The following is a 13,944-nucleotide window of genomic DNA, read 5'->3' on the forward strand; positions in this document are numbered from 1 at the left end:
TTATCTTTGTAGCCCCCCACTTGACTCTCTCTAGATGTTCCCTGTCTTTCTTGAACTGGGGAACTCCATTGCAAAAGGAACCATGTTATAAACCATTTCTTATTTTTCTCTGAACTCTTCCCTATTTGTCAAAAATTGGTTTAAAACACAAGCAGAAAAAGTAGACACAGTACTTTAGTACATATAGAGGAAATGATAACCGTACATTCCTTACTGACTTTCCTTTTCTGGATTGAAAGACTGTATTTGACCTCCTGGGTTCAACATTATACAAAGAGTCCACATAACCAACTGTAATCTCCAAGTCATTTTTTTTTGAGATGCCTTCTTTCCAGGAAACCAGTCCTGAGTAAAACATCCATTTATTTATACTAGACGTATGATCTTGTTATTAGCTGCACTAAAATGCATATTCTAAGAAATCCAATTCATCAAACAATCAAGACCTGAAAATATCTGATTCCAACACTATTTAGGGCAGCATTATATGATCATTTTATTAATGATTTCTCTGTATTTGCTGATAGGTGGATCTCTGACAACACTGGGCTATGAACCATTCATGCTAGAGTGACTTTAAAAAAAAGTTTCTGTTGTCTAATAACCTCTTCACCACAGTTTTCAGATAACAGCTATCTGACATTTCCTAGAAAACGTTATGCAGAATTAGACGAAATTCCTTACAGAAACTCCAAAGGCATTTTTGGCAAAATGTACTTTTACTGAAATTATGGAAAATTATCCTGGTAGCATTACTACATTACTTAGCAGACTTTATTTACCTGCAATAACTGTTTTGAGGATTGAGTTGTGGTATTCAAGTAATCACATTTAATCTTCCTAAATGCTAGCAAAACAAGACTTGTTTAAAGCCCTCTTTAAAATATGTATTATTATTTTAAGTTAAATGTTCTCATTTTTCTGCTTGCATGCATCTTCCTACTCAGTTTCACCCATTGTGTGTTTAGTTTTGGTAAAGTAGTGCTTTTAAGATCATTAAATGCATATATTTCTGGTAAAGCAAACGAAATACGGTTGTTGTAACATAACTAAACCAACAACAACTTCTGTCTACAGATCGGTCTGCATCTGTGCGCAACAGAAAACTGTTATTAAATTTTAGAAGTTCCAAGAAAATTTAAAGTAGTTGGACCAGATCTCTTGCATGTCTCTGACCAATGGTTCAACAAGGACAGCACCTGTAGCAAGCCACTGTATGCAAAGCAGCATACAATCCTTACTCACCTGCAGTGAACAATCACTGGAGCATTCTTCTCTTCTGCATTCTGCATTGCCTCTTCCACTTCCAGTACTAGTTGTAACAGGGGAGGAGCTTGATCTGGTGTCTTCTGGTCTGGCCAAGATGTGTACCAGTAATGTTTCAGGTTTCTGACTTCTTCTCCTTTCTGCAATGCAGTTAGGACAAACATCACATTTTCAGGAGAACACCATTTTTAAAAATTCCAATTTTAAGTCATACTGAAAACTAATCTTTAAGAATGAGATGAGTAAATCTATGCTAAAGGAAACAACAGATGCAAATGACAAGCCACACAGCACAAAAATCTGGACTTCAAAGATTGCATCTACACTTCAGCAAACTGCCTCAAGAAAAAAACAAGCCCCCCCCTCCCCAAAGTACTCTGCTCTTTTAGCGCCAAGAGCTGTGTGCAAAACAGTCTGTTCCCTCTTGACAGATTCATTCAGCAGAGCTGGAGCTGTACTCATGACATAATTGCTTTCATAATATATTTGACAGGCAGAGGGCCAGAAATCATATCTCTGTCTTTGATAGCTAGCTAGCTAGATGAGGGATAAGAGATGGGAGATTATTTTTCTCTCTTTTCTGACAGACAGACTCTTATCAGTTTCCTGTCACTTACACTCCTCTCTTTGACATGGTGACAGATTCACTGGAAGGCGAGAATTATATCTGGATGCAGTCCGGGGTTTCTGATGAGAAAAATTCTGATTCCCTCCCTCTGTGTTTCAAGCATGGACATGAATATAGCAAATGTGCCTTTTATCTGTTCTGAGTGCCAAGTAGCACTCAGTGCTTCTGATTTTGTGTTCAAAGTGACGTCCTTCTGCCTGATTTCTAAAGGTGCCAACCAGTAACATACAGCTCAGTCACTGTATAAACTGGTTGGCACAGGACTATGCAAAATATCTTCACAAAGTCCAGAAAATTAGGTGTTAGTTTCCACGACCTTTCCTCAAACACAAGGCCAAATAAGTTTAGGATGGGTGGAGGTGGGAAAAGAAGAGCAAATTTAACACGGATAACTGGAAATAGATTTTGTCATCTAGACTCTAAAGACCCTACGACTATTAGTCAATGGATGACAAAAGTGCTCCATGACTGCCACCTTCCGTTCTTCTCCTGGGGTGGAGAAACTTTGCATAGCTTCACTGTAAAATGGATTAGGGAAGAAGCGATCTAATTAAATCTTCATTTTTAAATGGATCAACTTTCCCCTTTGTCTTAACACACAATTAAAATGTGACCAGTTTTGTGAGTTATCAGCATTCCAGCAGAATTAAGCTGTATATTGTTCTTGCTGCTGCACTGCATGTTGGAATAATTTCTATTTAAGGTCAGGGCAAGTCTGCAACACACTTGTAACTATTATTTACTTCCTGTTTGTTGGAAAGCATGATTTTCTCCTTGATGCGTGAGCGATAGATCTTCCACAGTTCCAGTCCCAGCACGAGATTTCATATCCTGGCATTCTGCCTATTAGCATGTGGCTGAAGAGACTTGAAAATGTTTGGTAAAAGGAAGATTTTTTCAGTTTGGAAAGAAATTGCATTGTTATATTGAGGTCAGGGGTAGATTTTGTAGATGAAGGATATACAGAGGTTATGTAAATACACTGTTTTTATTAAAACTCATAGGTTGAGATTCTAAAATCCAGCAATTAAAATAGTTGTAAAATAGGACTCTGGTACTTCAGGCTAAGTAGCATCTGAGCACTTAAGTAAATTCCATTTAACCTCTCTATCCACAAGATAACCAAACTCTTTCTGGTAAGTAAAACTACATGAATAATTGGAAAAATACTACACACAGAAAAATAAGCATATAGAATGCTATAGTGGAAAGTGTTTATAAAGATCATGGACAGTTTTTGTATCTGAGAGTGGTATGATCCCTTAAAACATCTTCAAGTCAAGTCGGCCAAATTGTTCAAAGATTTTTAAGGGGGTTCTGCCATGGTGAACAGCAGGAGTTATTGCCACACTACTGATATGTTATGCAGGCCAGTAATCCTATCTCTGAGGGAAGCTGAAGAAACAATGGCAACAAGAATCTTTTTATCAGTTCTCAACACCCTCACATCCTGTCAGCAGCACAGAAGTCATTTTAGGCAAAAACAGCTGGTGGGTATCTACCAGCATCTTAATGATGCACATAAAGAAATACAGTCAATGTTTCCTAGTGGTCTCCTACTACAAAAATTATAAAATCTTACGCAAATATAAATTTCCTATTAGTAATCAATAACCCCTTGCCTAAGTCCACAGACCAAAGAGTATACAAGCCTCTGAATTCCACAGAACACCACCAAAGAGTTCAGTGGGTAAATCCACATATGTTGTCTGTATTATGACTTGCAAATGCTGGTAAGAAGCTCTCAATGGACCAACACATCTCTATAAATTACCAGTTATAAATTACAGAATCACAGAACATCCTCAGTTGTAAGGGACACACATGGATCATGGAGTCCAAATCCTAGCTCCACAGAGGACCACCCAAAATCTAAATTCTATGTCTGAGACTGTCGCCCATATGCTTCCTGAACTCTAGCTTTGGTGCTGTCATCACTACCTGGGTAAACTGTTCCAGTGCTCTACCACACCCTAATGAAAAATCTTTCCCAAATCCCCAACCAGACCCTCCCCTGATGCAACTCCATGCTGTTCCTTTGGGTCCTGTTGCTGTTATGAGAGAAGTGATCAGACAATGCAGAAGACACAGGCAGAATGAGCCACCAATTTCTTCCATTGAGTAAAGCCTGTACTACTACAATTGGCCCGGAAGTGTTCAGATTGTATATATGTAGTCTAAATCTTACACTACTTATTGTAGTCTTTGAGGAACTGGGCAGAGCTGCAGTAATTAAAAGTGAGATTTGTACATTAGTATACCATGCAGAAGATTTTTATACAGATCTCTATTAGCAGTCATGTTTAAGAGTTTAGATAGCAGAGTTATTTTAAGTACATTTTAGCGATTTACCTTTAGGGTGATGAGCCTTAAACGGTAGTCATCTGCTTGTATGACTTGGTTAACTATGATTTCTATTCCTTCATAGGTGATCTGTTCCTCTGGCCAATATTCTGTGCATTTCTATGTGCAATAAAAAAATAAATCTAGTTAAGCAGACATCCAGGGAGGCTCATTTTTACCTCTCTGAAATTGGATTCGTGCATGCATAGATGAATATGAATGATAGCTGTTTCTATAATAAGTACATGCTTTCAATTTCTATACAGGGAATACATTTATAGTGATTTTTGCTGCATTCATAATAGCTTGATAGCCTGATAAAATGTACAAATCAAATAACTAACCATTCCTTTGAAATATATACACTCTTATATTTAAGCAACTTATAAACATTCTGAAGCTTCACTAGAAAGACCAGAAGCAATTTGCTTATATTTATAATAGCCTGTGTTTTTAGATTGATTAATTTCTTAAGATAACAATGATCAGTACAGTACAGACTTGTCACCTATGCTTCTGTGATGTACACAAATTGATAAGAAAATACAAAATACATCTTTCATACTTTTGTTGGAGGGTCATTGCTCTCTCAATATGATCGTGCGCATAAGTGTTGCACAAAAGAACATGATTTGAGAATTCTGCATCAGAGCTAAGTAATCAAAGGGATGCAATAGCTGTGAGATATATTAGACTACTACATTTGATTTTGCTAAAACACAGCCAGAGATGCATCTAGAAAAAAAGTGACAATTAGAGAAGCTGAAACTTTGGTTCATTTGTAAATCTGAATTGTGGCACTGATAATATACACAAATGGATAGGAATCTGTAACTACTTTTACCCTGGAAGGACTGAAACATACTTTTTTTTACATGCTTTCTCTAAGGCAATCAATATGCAGAAGGGACAAGCACCTCAACATGGTGTAGGGACTGTTTCATGGACAAGAAATGACATGAACAAGGAAGGGTCTAAGAAAAAGGCTCCCCGTGTGATAAAGGAAGAAGAAACTTCTTGTTATCACAGGAGAATGAGAACCTGCTGCTGGACAAACCCAGTTAGAGAGGATGGTTGTAAGCTTCCTTTCCTACACGACAGCACAAAATCTTGAAGGGAGTTAAATGACACATTGCCCTCATCCATCAGAAACAATTCCATTTCAGGAGAAAGACTAACAACAGAAAAGTATCTTGCTACATTACTGAGTCAAAATTTGAGTGGGAGAAACAGTGCTGTTCCATCTGCATAGCACATCAGTTAATAACCTACTGGGAATGTGGCCCACTGTGTTTCTGTAAAATTATTTACGCAGATTGCATTTTCACTTCCTCTCCTCTCAAACTGCAGAATCCATTGTAAAAATTGTCAAGCAGCTATCAATAGCACAGACATTGCTGTGCTTAAAGGAATGGAGTAAGATTGCCCACTCATTTCTGTGGGCTGTCTGTCAGTTCACATTAGATGTGACAGAGGGCTGAGATACAGAACTCCACACATGTACGTTAGCAAAGCCATTGAACAGAGCAGGAACACAAAGCCATAGCAGAACAGAGGTTTTGGTGTTGTTTTTTTTGTACTTTTGCAACTTGTTATTATATTAATATGCATTATGGAAAAAAGGAAGTGAATATAGGAGACACTCACATGTCTTATCCTATATTTATGGTCAAGATTCCTGACACCTTTTAATTTTTGACACTAAAGTTATACACTAAAGTTATCAGAAAAGAATCATCAGCTCTCTTCCTATATAAAGGCTGCAGCAAGCTCCCGTGATATATAGTGCAACAGTGCTGCATTACACTGCTTCCCACAATGTGGGTAAGAGGAAATTTGTATTCCTGCTATTCAATCTTGCTATGAAAACTACAGTGAAAGAAATTCTTAACAAATATATCATTCAGGAACAAAGTTTCCTCTGTCTCCCTCTCTTTTTTTTTTTTTCTCTCAAATCTGAAAGCAGTTTTGGTACATTATATCACAACATTTCAACATCTTGTTTGCCACAACTTGGCAACTCTGATAAATAAGCAAGTTATTACTTCAGCACTACCTTTTAAGGATGCTTTTTATTTTTAACTTGCAAAGCATGTTAACTCTGTATCAGTCTTGTTCACACCTATTCCCCACTCCCCTAAAAATCATGCTGAAGTGATTTACTCCACACCTGGTGAAGGTTAAAGGTTTTTGCAAATGCACAATGATTGTCACTAGGCTTTCAGCTTGCACTTAAGGCTGTCTGTATGTTTGTATTCTTGGGCTTTTAAGTGTCTGAAGCATCTTCACCAAAGAAAGATGAAGTTTAAATTTCATTTAAACTCCTAATGAGTTTACAGGACCAAGCTTTGACAAACGCTGCTGCTGCAGTTTAGGAAATACCATTTGTATCTCTCCACTATTTTTTACTGCCAGAGGTGAAGATGTAAAGTCCAACACACCCAGACCCTAGTTTGACATTCTGTGCTGGCAATGAAGGTGGCTGAAGATCAGTCATCTACCTGTGAACTGAAGACCAAACACATAGTTGCTATGGGCCAAATATTTTAGTAGATAAGTTAGTAATGAACATTTGAAAGTCAGTAGCTCTTTGAACTGCAAATAAAAATTGTGTTAAGCGTATTACCAGAAATATTGTGACACTTTACTTTCTGCAAGTAAATATAACATTTCTGTATTTTAATTTCTATATTTCAACAGTATTTCTTAGACATGTTTCAGGAAAATGGACTCCACGTCCACGTCAGCTCTAGTTGTTGATTACTATAAATACCAACTTCCACAAGTCAGGGACAGGTGTATAAGGTGGCTATAGACACTGAATCATAATAAATGCAAGGAAAAAAAAAACAACACAGACACTGTTGATCGAAGACTAGACCAAACAGAGGTAGATCAGAATCCTTTTTGAGTCCTTTAAAGAAAACTTCAAGTGAGCAAATGGAGTTCAGTTCGGAAAGACTTCAGGACAACTGGGAAAGGAAAAATGGCAAAACCAGCAGTAGGCTAAGTCAGAGACAAAAACAAGACTTTCAGTAAATTAAACTGAAAGAGGAGAAGCCCACATTTTCTCTAGTCCTAAAGAATTTAAGTCTTGTTCTGACTGTAGAGGCCACTGAACTAAGTTCAGTTCACTTATTCGGTTAGCATCTGTGCCAAAATACATCCAGAGTACAGAAAAATATATACTGTATGTAATACCATTACCTCATTCATCTCTTCTATATTGGTAATCATGACAATGATGGGAGAACGCTCCTGCCACACCATTCTCCAGAAATCACTGACAGTGTTAACTATCGGTCCCTGAGTAGCAATATATACCTTCTCCTCTCCTCCATAGCCCTGCCAAGAGAACGACAAGAGATTGTTAATATCGTTTAATAGGGATGTCCACTCCCAATCTTGAAGGTTCATTTTTTAAAAGCTGGTTGGAATAAAGACTCTGCAAAATCAGTTCTTCCCTTCTCTCCTGCACATATGTACATAGAGGAAAAGCACTATGCTGTCATAGCTTCAGCAATGAGAGTCCAGAGCCTTGAAATAACTCTAGCCACGTCAACACGCTTACTGAGGCTTATCTTCCAGCATGCAGTTCAGATCAACTGACAAGCAGTTTTCATCAAGAAGGGCAGAACTGTATTTTTGTCTGGTATGAACCTGTAAAATTGCACTTAGAGATTTAGTTTTCAGATAACATAAGCAGGAGAGAGCAATCAGATCAGATAAAATGCCTTTAAAAGTAAGTGGATGCTGCAAATCTGTTTACATTAATATTGGCTGATAGAGGCCAGGCAGACAGATTGCTGAGCTCTTACCCTGATGTAGTTAGCATTGATGTAAGAGCTAAGGGGGTCGTCCTGATCAGCTGAGGTAAGGCACACTCTGCTGTGAGGATCTGAAATGTGTAAACAGATAAGCAATAGTTTATCATTTGCTGACAGAGGATAAAGAGAGTTACAAGATAATTTTGTTGAGAGACATTTACACACATTTATGGTCATCAGAACAGGTGTCAGTGACCTTGGAAAGATCCAATGTTAAACGTTAAAGCAAAACAAGGTGAAGAGTGACTGGGAGTCATTCAACCTTCTCTGATAATTTTACCCACTCTGAAGCCTGTTTCATTCCTCCTGTTGAAGAAGCAGTGATCACTGTGATTCTAGAGCAGTATCAATTCCCTTGTTCAGTACTAATTAGCAAACAGCAACAGTGCACCACCAAGAGAATGTAAAAACAAACAACAGATAACATCTTCATTAAAAATAAAATGGAGCCTGCTCAAAAACCAGGACAAAATAATAAATAAGCAAAAATGGTATGATATTGGGTCAAGCAAAAAGAACCAAGCACGCAGTGGTTTCTACTGTACTATAACACACTCGGTATAAACACTGTCCTCAGACAGATCTGATTCATGTTATCTATTATAAGATATTAGAGTCACAATGTTATGTGATCTACAGAACAAATGTATTAGCAGATACTGTTTTATAAAACAGAAGTACTGAAACTACTGAGTTCCTCTGAAATACAGTTCCTTCCCAGTTCACCTCCCTAGTACTGGGGAGATAGTGAGACAGGAGATGGTCTGCTTTTTAATGACTACTTCTGAAAGCCCACAACAAGTTGTGCCTTTAAAAGGCAACACTAGTTGCCAGATGTTTAGATCTTACTGGACTAGGTAGTGAAGACTGTGGCATAAAGTATCTTTGTGTGGGTTTTATGGAACCTGCTCAAGCTTGGGTAATGACTGCATGATTTTCCCCCTTCTAAGAACAGCAATATGTTGTGCAGCACATAGTGGATTCTGTAACAAGGCTCTTCTCTATTTGATCAAAAAGCGCCTGCAAATGCCCTAGAGAAAAGTTATAATTTTCAAGGAAATTACACAGTGCTCTTCCCAGAAGAGGACTGCCTGCTAACAAGCAGCTTCAAACTTATGAAATATCCACATCAACCTTCTCAGCTTGGCATTTTTCCAGAGCTATCCTTCTGTCATCCAAAAGTCACCTACTAACTCTCTCTACTATCAGTTGTGAGATTTGAGAATCTGCAGAAAGAATTTACTATGAAATAAATATAAATTAGATGAATTACATCTAATTGATACATCAAGACTACTATCATGTCTCTCACTTACTACAGTTATCTTGAGGGTTGCAAGAAACATATCATTATCATACGTGACTGCTCACCTTGTAATGATAACAGCCTAGATTACTTCTGGATATGTAGCTGGCAAAGGAATCTTAGTTATTTTCAGGTTTTTGTATTAGGGTTTTGAATTTTTGAATCTGGTTTGTTAATCAAGCTATTCCATAGGATAATCAATTGCTCAAGATCGTTGTGCTGCAGATCGTTCAGCAGTTCCTGCCAGTAGTGCTGCCTGCATCTAGAGCTTGGAGGAACACTAGGTTGATACACAAGGCAGAGCAGGCTACGTTTGGTACAGGCTACTCAGAAACCAGTCAGTGGATGGTTGAAATATGAAAAGCACTGAACTTCCCCCTCATCATGCCTTAATTCCCCCTCCTGCCTTGTGCATGAACAAATTAGTGGGATCACCAGCGTTTAATTGTGAAGTATAAACAGGATTTTTTTTTAATGCCTGGCACTGGCATATCCTTCAAAATGGAAGTAGTTGGATAAAAGTGAACATGATCAGCCCATTTCACTCCTCAAATACAACAAGCCATCCCCTGGTCACAGACAGGAACATAACATTGCACACTGACTGATGGTTATTGAATTCAGGAAAAAAAAAAATATGAGCATGGAATGTTTATTAATTCTAGGAGGCACAGTAGAGTAGAAACTAGTTATATGGAGACATCAAAGCAACAGCATTATCTGCCACAATTATCCATAAGGCTGAGACAAAGTTTCCAGCAAATAATTGACTTCTAGAGTGATCATTCTTAAAAATATATGGTAGTATGTTGGCATCTGTTTACATCTCTGGAAGAATCTGTGAAAAATGGTAGTAAATATGCTTTTTGAGTTTAAAAATACAATATAGAATATTTAAAGTGGATCCAATGCTCAAAGTACACATTAGATAGCAAATTCAGAATATATAGAGCACTTTACAATCTAGATATTTGGACATTCACAGTCACCAGTAACTTCTGCAATCTTCCCTTTCCAGCAAAAGAAGCATATTAATTCTTGAATTATTCATCTCAGTCATTAGCACAGAAATTATGAAATATCTATTTGGGTGCTTCATACTTCTGATCTAAGGTGGAGTACAAAGTCATCAGAAGGGTAGTGTACATGGAATCATGGGCTGCAGTTGGCTGGAGTTGTAAATCCAGAGTGAAAGAAACAACAACAACAACAACAACAAAAACAAAACAAAAAGCCCAACCCACCACCACTTTTTCTGGAACTATTCCCAATCCAGATTCATTGCCTAAAACAACAGGTAAACACACACCTTTCACTTCTCTGAACTGATCTTCACTAATGTGACACTGAACAATTTGGTCTTTGCAAATAAAGGTAACTGTAGCTAATGGTGGCATTTTCCAACAGCAGCTTACAACAGAAATGAGGCATGACATCTAATTGCATCTTCAGCTAACGCACCAGGGAAAATCATGATTCTTAAAAATTTTTGTACCAGAATGATTCTCAGAACTCCTACTCTTGGCTACAAATAAAAATAATGTAAAAGAAAATAAAGAGTTGGATTTTCTTCAATATCTTAATGCCACCAGATCAACTCCTGATACTTCAAAATGCCAAGTGAGAGCATGAGTCTCAGAAAAGCATTGCTCAAGAAAATAATGTTGATAGAACATAGTCCTCCTACAGGAGTTTATCAAAGAAACCACTAAGTAGCACTTGAATAAACACGCCAATTTCTTGGACAGAGATTGTAAAAAGCATTAAATGATGTAATCCTCACAACTTAAAAACTTAAGTGCTAATGATATTTTGTCAATCTTAGGTTGTTCATGCTCTGTATGTCCTTTGAAACTTGATTTACATTTAGAAGACATGTTGCTGCTTCATAAACATGGCTTTTGGACAGTACAGCACACTTGATGTATCCTGGAAAAGAGACTGCAAAACCTTTCAGCACATGGAATAGACCAACACGTTTTACTGTCTTAAAAAAGCAGAAACTTACTTGGAAGAATTGTTTTGTAGCGATTCTTCCGCACCAGGCCTGGAATATCATATTCCTTTGGATCAACAAAGTTCATTGGAATTTCCTGCTCAAAAAAAAAGACAACACAGAGTATGTTGTCATTAGATTCACAAGAGGAATTAAAAAAAAAAACATTATGTCCTGTCTGTTAGGGAGGCAAAATGATGAAGTCAAGTGGGACATATGGTACGGTACTTCTAACAACTTATCACTAAAATATGAGTGATGTTTCCTTTTACTGTCACTGGCTTTCTTTTCTAAAATCCTTAGTACAAAAATGCTCATAGTGACTAATTCATTAAGTAATATGCGAGACAGCATTATGTTAGCTCTTCATATTATTAGAGCTGAATTGCAAGTGTAGGCACAGAACTAAGCTAAACGTGGTACGTAAGATACTTTATTCCAAAAGTGATGGACCTCAGACACCACCCTTTCTGACTCATGCTCCTTCCTCTCTGAAGGTGGAAGGAACTCATCTGCTAGTGACACTCACAAGCAACAAAAGATGACACACACTATGACAGTAAGGTGTACTGACCTGATGCTATGGAGGTAGGCAGGGGTGTATATCTTTTTTTGCTCACTACATTTTACAGCTCCATGAGCAAGGTGTGAAGAGACTACCTGCTCTCTATACTGCCATTCTAAAGGAAACATGAAATTAGAGGGGTTTGTTGTTCTCCAGTGCTCATTTTCTGTACTTATGTGGCCACTGACAGCCAGGGACAAACAAGACTTTCCGTCAGCTGGTGACAGTAGGCATGCGAAAAGGTAGGATGCATAAGTCAGTCTCAACAGAAAAGTAGATCACAGAGCTTGGAAGCAGAGCTGAACAGTATAGTTGCAGAACATGATTTGAGAGGCCAGTAGTACTGAACATACCGGTGGTGAAGTCTGAGAATTTAGATAAGCAGAGATGTTAAATTCTGAAACTTTAGAAGATTATCTATATTCTGCCTCATATAGTATTGAGCGTACTTGGCCTTAAAGAGAAGCAATTAATGATAAAACATCTGATGGAAATAGTTTCCTCTCAATTTGAGGAGCTGCATGGGAATGAGGTCTTCATGCTTTCCCTGCTTTGTTACTTAGTACTTAGTCACCAAAAAAATCTACCTGAGTCAAGCTCTATGGTCTCTTTTTGGAACTTACTCATTCACCACTTGAATTGTTGTTAAAATCAAAGGAACTTTGCCTGAGTAAGTAAGAACTCCAAATGTTTTAAGAATTTCAGGACTTAGCTGTGCAAATGACAAATTTGACTTCTTTTCCAAAGTGAAACATAGCTACTTGCTTTGTCATGGATCTACACTTTAAAAACCAAGTAGGTTAGACATAGATTGAAAACATATGCCACAGATCTGGTGATAACTGTTCCATATAAACTAGATTATTATTTTTATTTACAGAAATGAAGTTCTGATTAAATGGCATTTTTATCTACACAAGGAAAACACACTCAAAAGCTGTCAAAGAACAGAAACATTTCTCCTACTTCTAACATCATTTTCTTTGCTTGAAATCCATAGTGAGATTGGTCAAATTGCATATGGATTTCTTCAGCCATCAACTCATACACTTACTAAGTGAGTATTTCCTCCCTTGAACAAGTAAAACATACTTTACTTTAAAGGAATCAGGAGTTGCCTACCCAAAAGCTGCTTTTCTTCATCTTGCATAACACGCTAAGCAAGTTATACACCACAGATATCTGTCAGCCTGTTTTAAAACACCAGTTCAATCTCTCTCATCTCAGAGTCTCAAGAGCAAGTGACATTTGAAGAGTCATAGAGGAGGCAGGCTGAAAGGGGTGCTATACTGCAAAACATTATCTTCCTCCCACTCTACTGAGATTCTGTGCTTAAGAGAATATTTGAGCAGGCAGCATTTGCTGCAGCAGCTCTTGATCCCATGTTCTGAAATACCCCAGCATGCAGACTGCGTCCTGGTTACCTCCCATTTTGTGCAACCCTGCTTAGTAGACATAACACTCCTGGGCTCTGCAGCATCTTTATTCATTTATTTTGTTAGCTACAAACAATGACTCTAATGGAGACTGAAGCAATTAAGGAAGAGACGCAGATGGAATGCAATGATCCAAAAAGCCAGCATGCTCACTACATTGAAATATATCTGGTCTTTATCCTAATTAATTAATTGTAGAAATCAAATTTGCACCTCCTTGCTTTGTCTCTGTAGATACACTTTTTTTGCCCTCAAATAAGGCTGAGCTCTCTCTCAAGTAGCGTTGGATAGAGTGAAAGAAGGAAACATGCATACTTCAGAATCCTAAGAGCAACCAACAGAGCACTTTACAGCTAGTAAAATACTTGTTTTTCTTCTGCAGAAAAATTACTTTTTAAGACTCTAGCTGACTGACCTAGCCATTCAGTGCTTCAGTCATCTGGAGAATGTTGAGGCTACTTAAAACAAAGCTTCATGCAAAGCATTCAACAGCAGAGAGCATGCATCCGGACTAATTTAATGCCTAAGGTGACTCAAGATTTCAAGAAGCAACATCTATAGCAAACTAGGCTTTTCT

The 13,944-nt window shown here is 37.7% G+C and overlaps 1 protein-coding gene across 17 annotated transcripts in view; it reads right to left on the reverse strand.

The window, feature by feature from the left end:
* The window catches only part of PTPN5 (protein tyrosine phosphatase non-receptor type 5), a 159,924-nt gene that overhangs the window by 85,337 nt on the left and 60,643 nt on the right, over window positions 1–13,944 (reverse strand). For all 17 annotated transcript variants that reach the window (XR_006168107.1, XR_006168102.1, XR_006168108.1 and 14 more), the window contains 5 exons: window positions 11,379–11,463; window positions 8,056–8,135; window positions 7,445–7,582; window positions 4,247–4,357; window positions 1,246–1,406 (listed from right to left, as the gene is read on the reverse strand). Coding sequence is in view for 7 of the 17 variants with exons in the window: in XM_042814332.1 (XP_042670266.1) it covers window positions 1,246–1,406; window positions 4,247–4,357; window positions 7,445–7,582; window positions 8,056–8,135; window positions 11,379–11,463 (575 nt within the window). In the remaining 10 variants the exon portion in view is untranslated. The remainder of the gene's footprint in view (window positions 1–1,245; window positions 1,407–4,246; window positions 4,358–7,444; window positions 7,583–8,055; window positions 8,136–11,378; window positions 11,464–13,944) is intronic.

Source organism: Centrocercus urophasianus, unplaced genomic scaffold (genome assembly GCF_019232065.1).
Source record: "Centrocercus urophasianus isolate 14NV4802_14NV808 unplaced genomic scaffold, USGS_Curo_1.0 seq_14, whole genome shotgun sequence".
NCBI classification, from domain to species: Eukaryota; Metazoa; Chordata; class Aves; order Galliformes; family Phasianidae; genus Centrocercus; species Centrocercus urophasianus.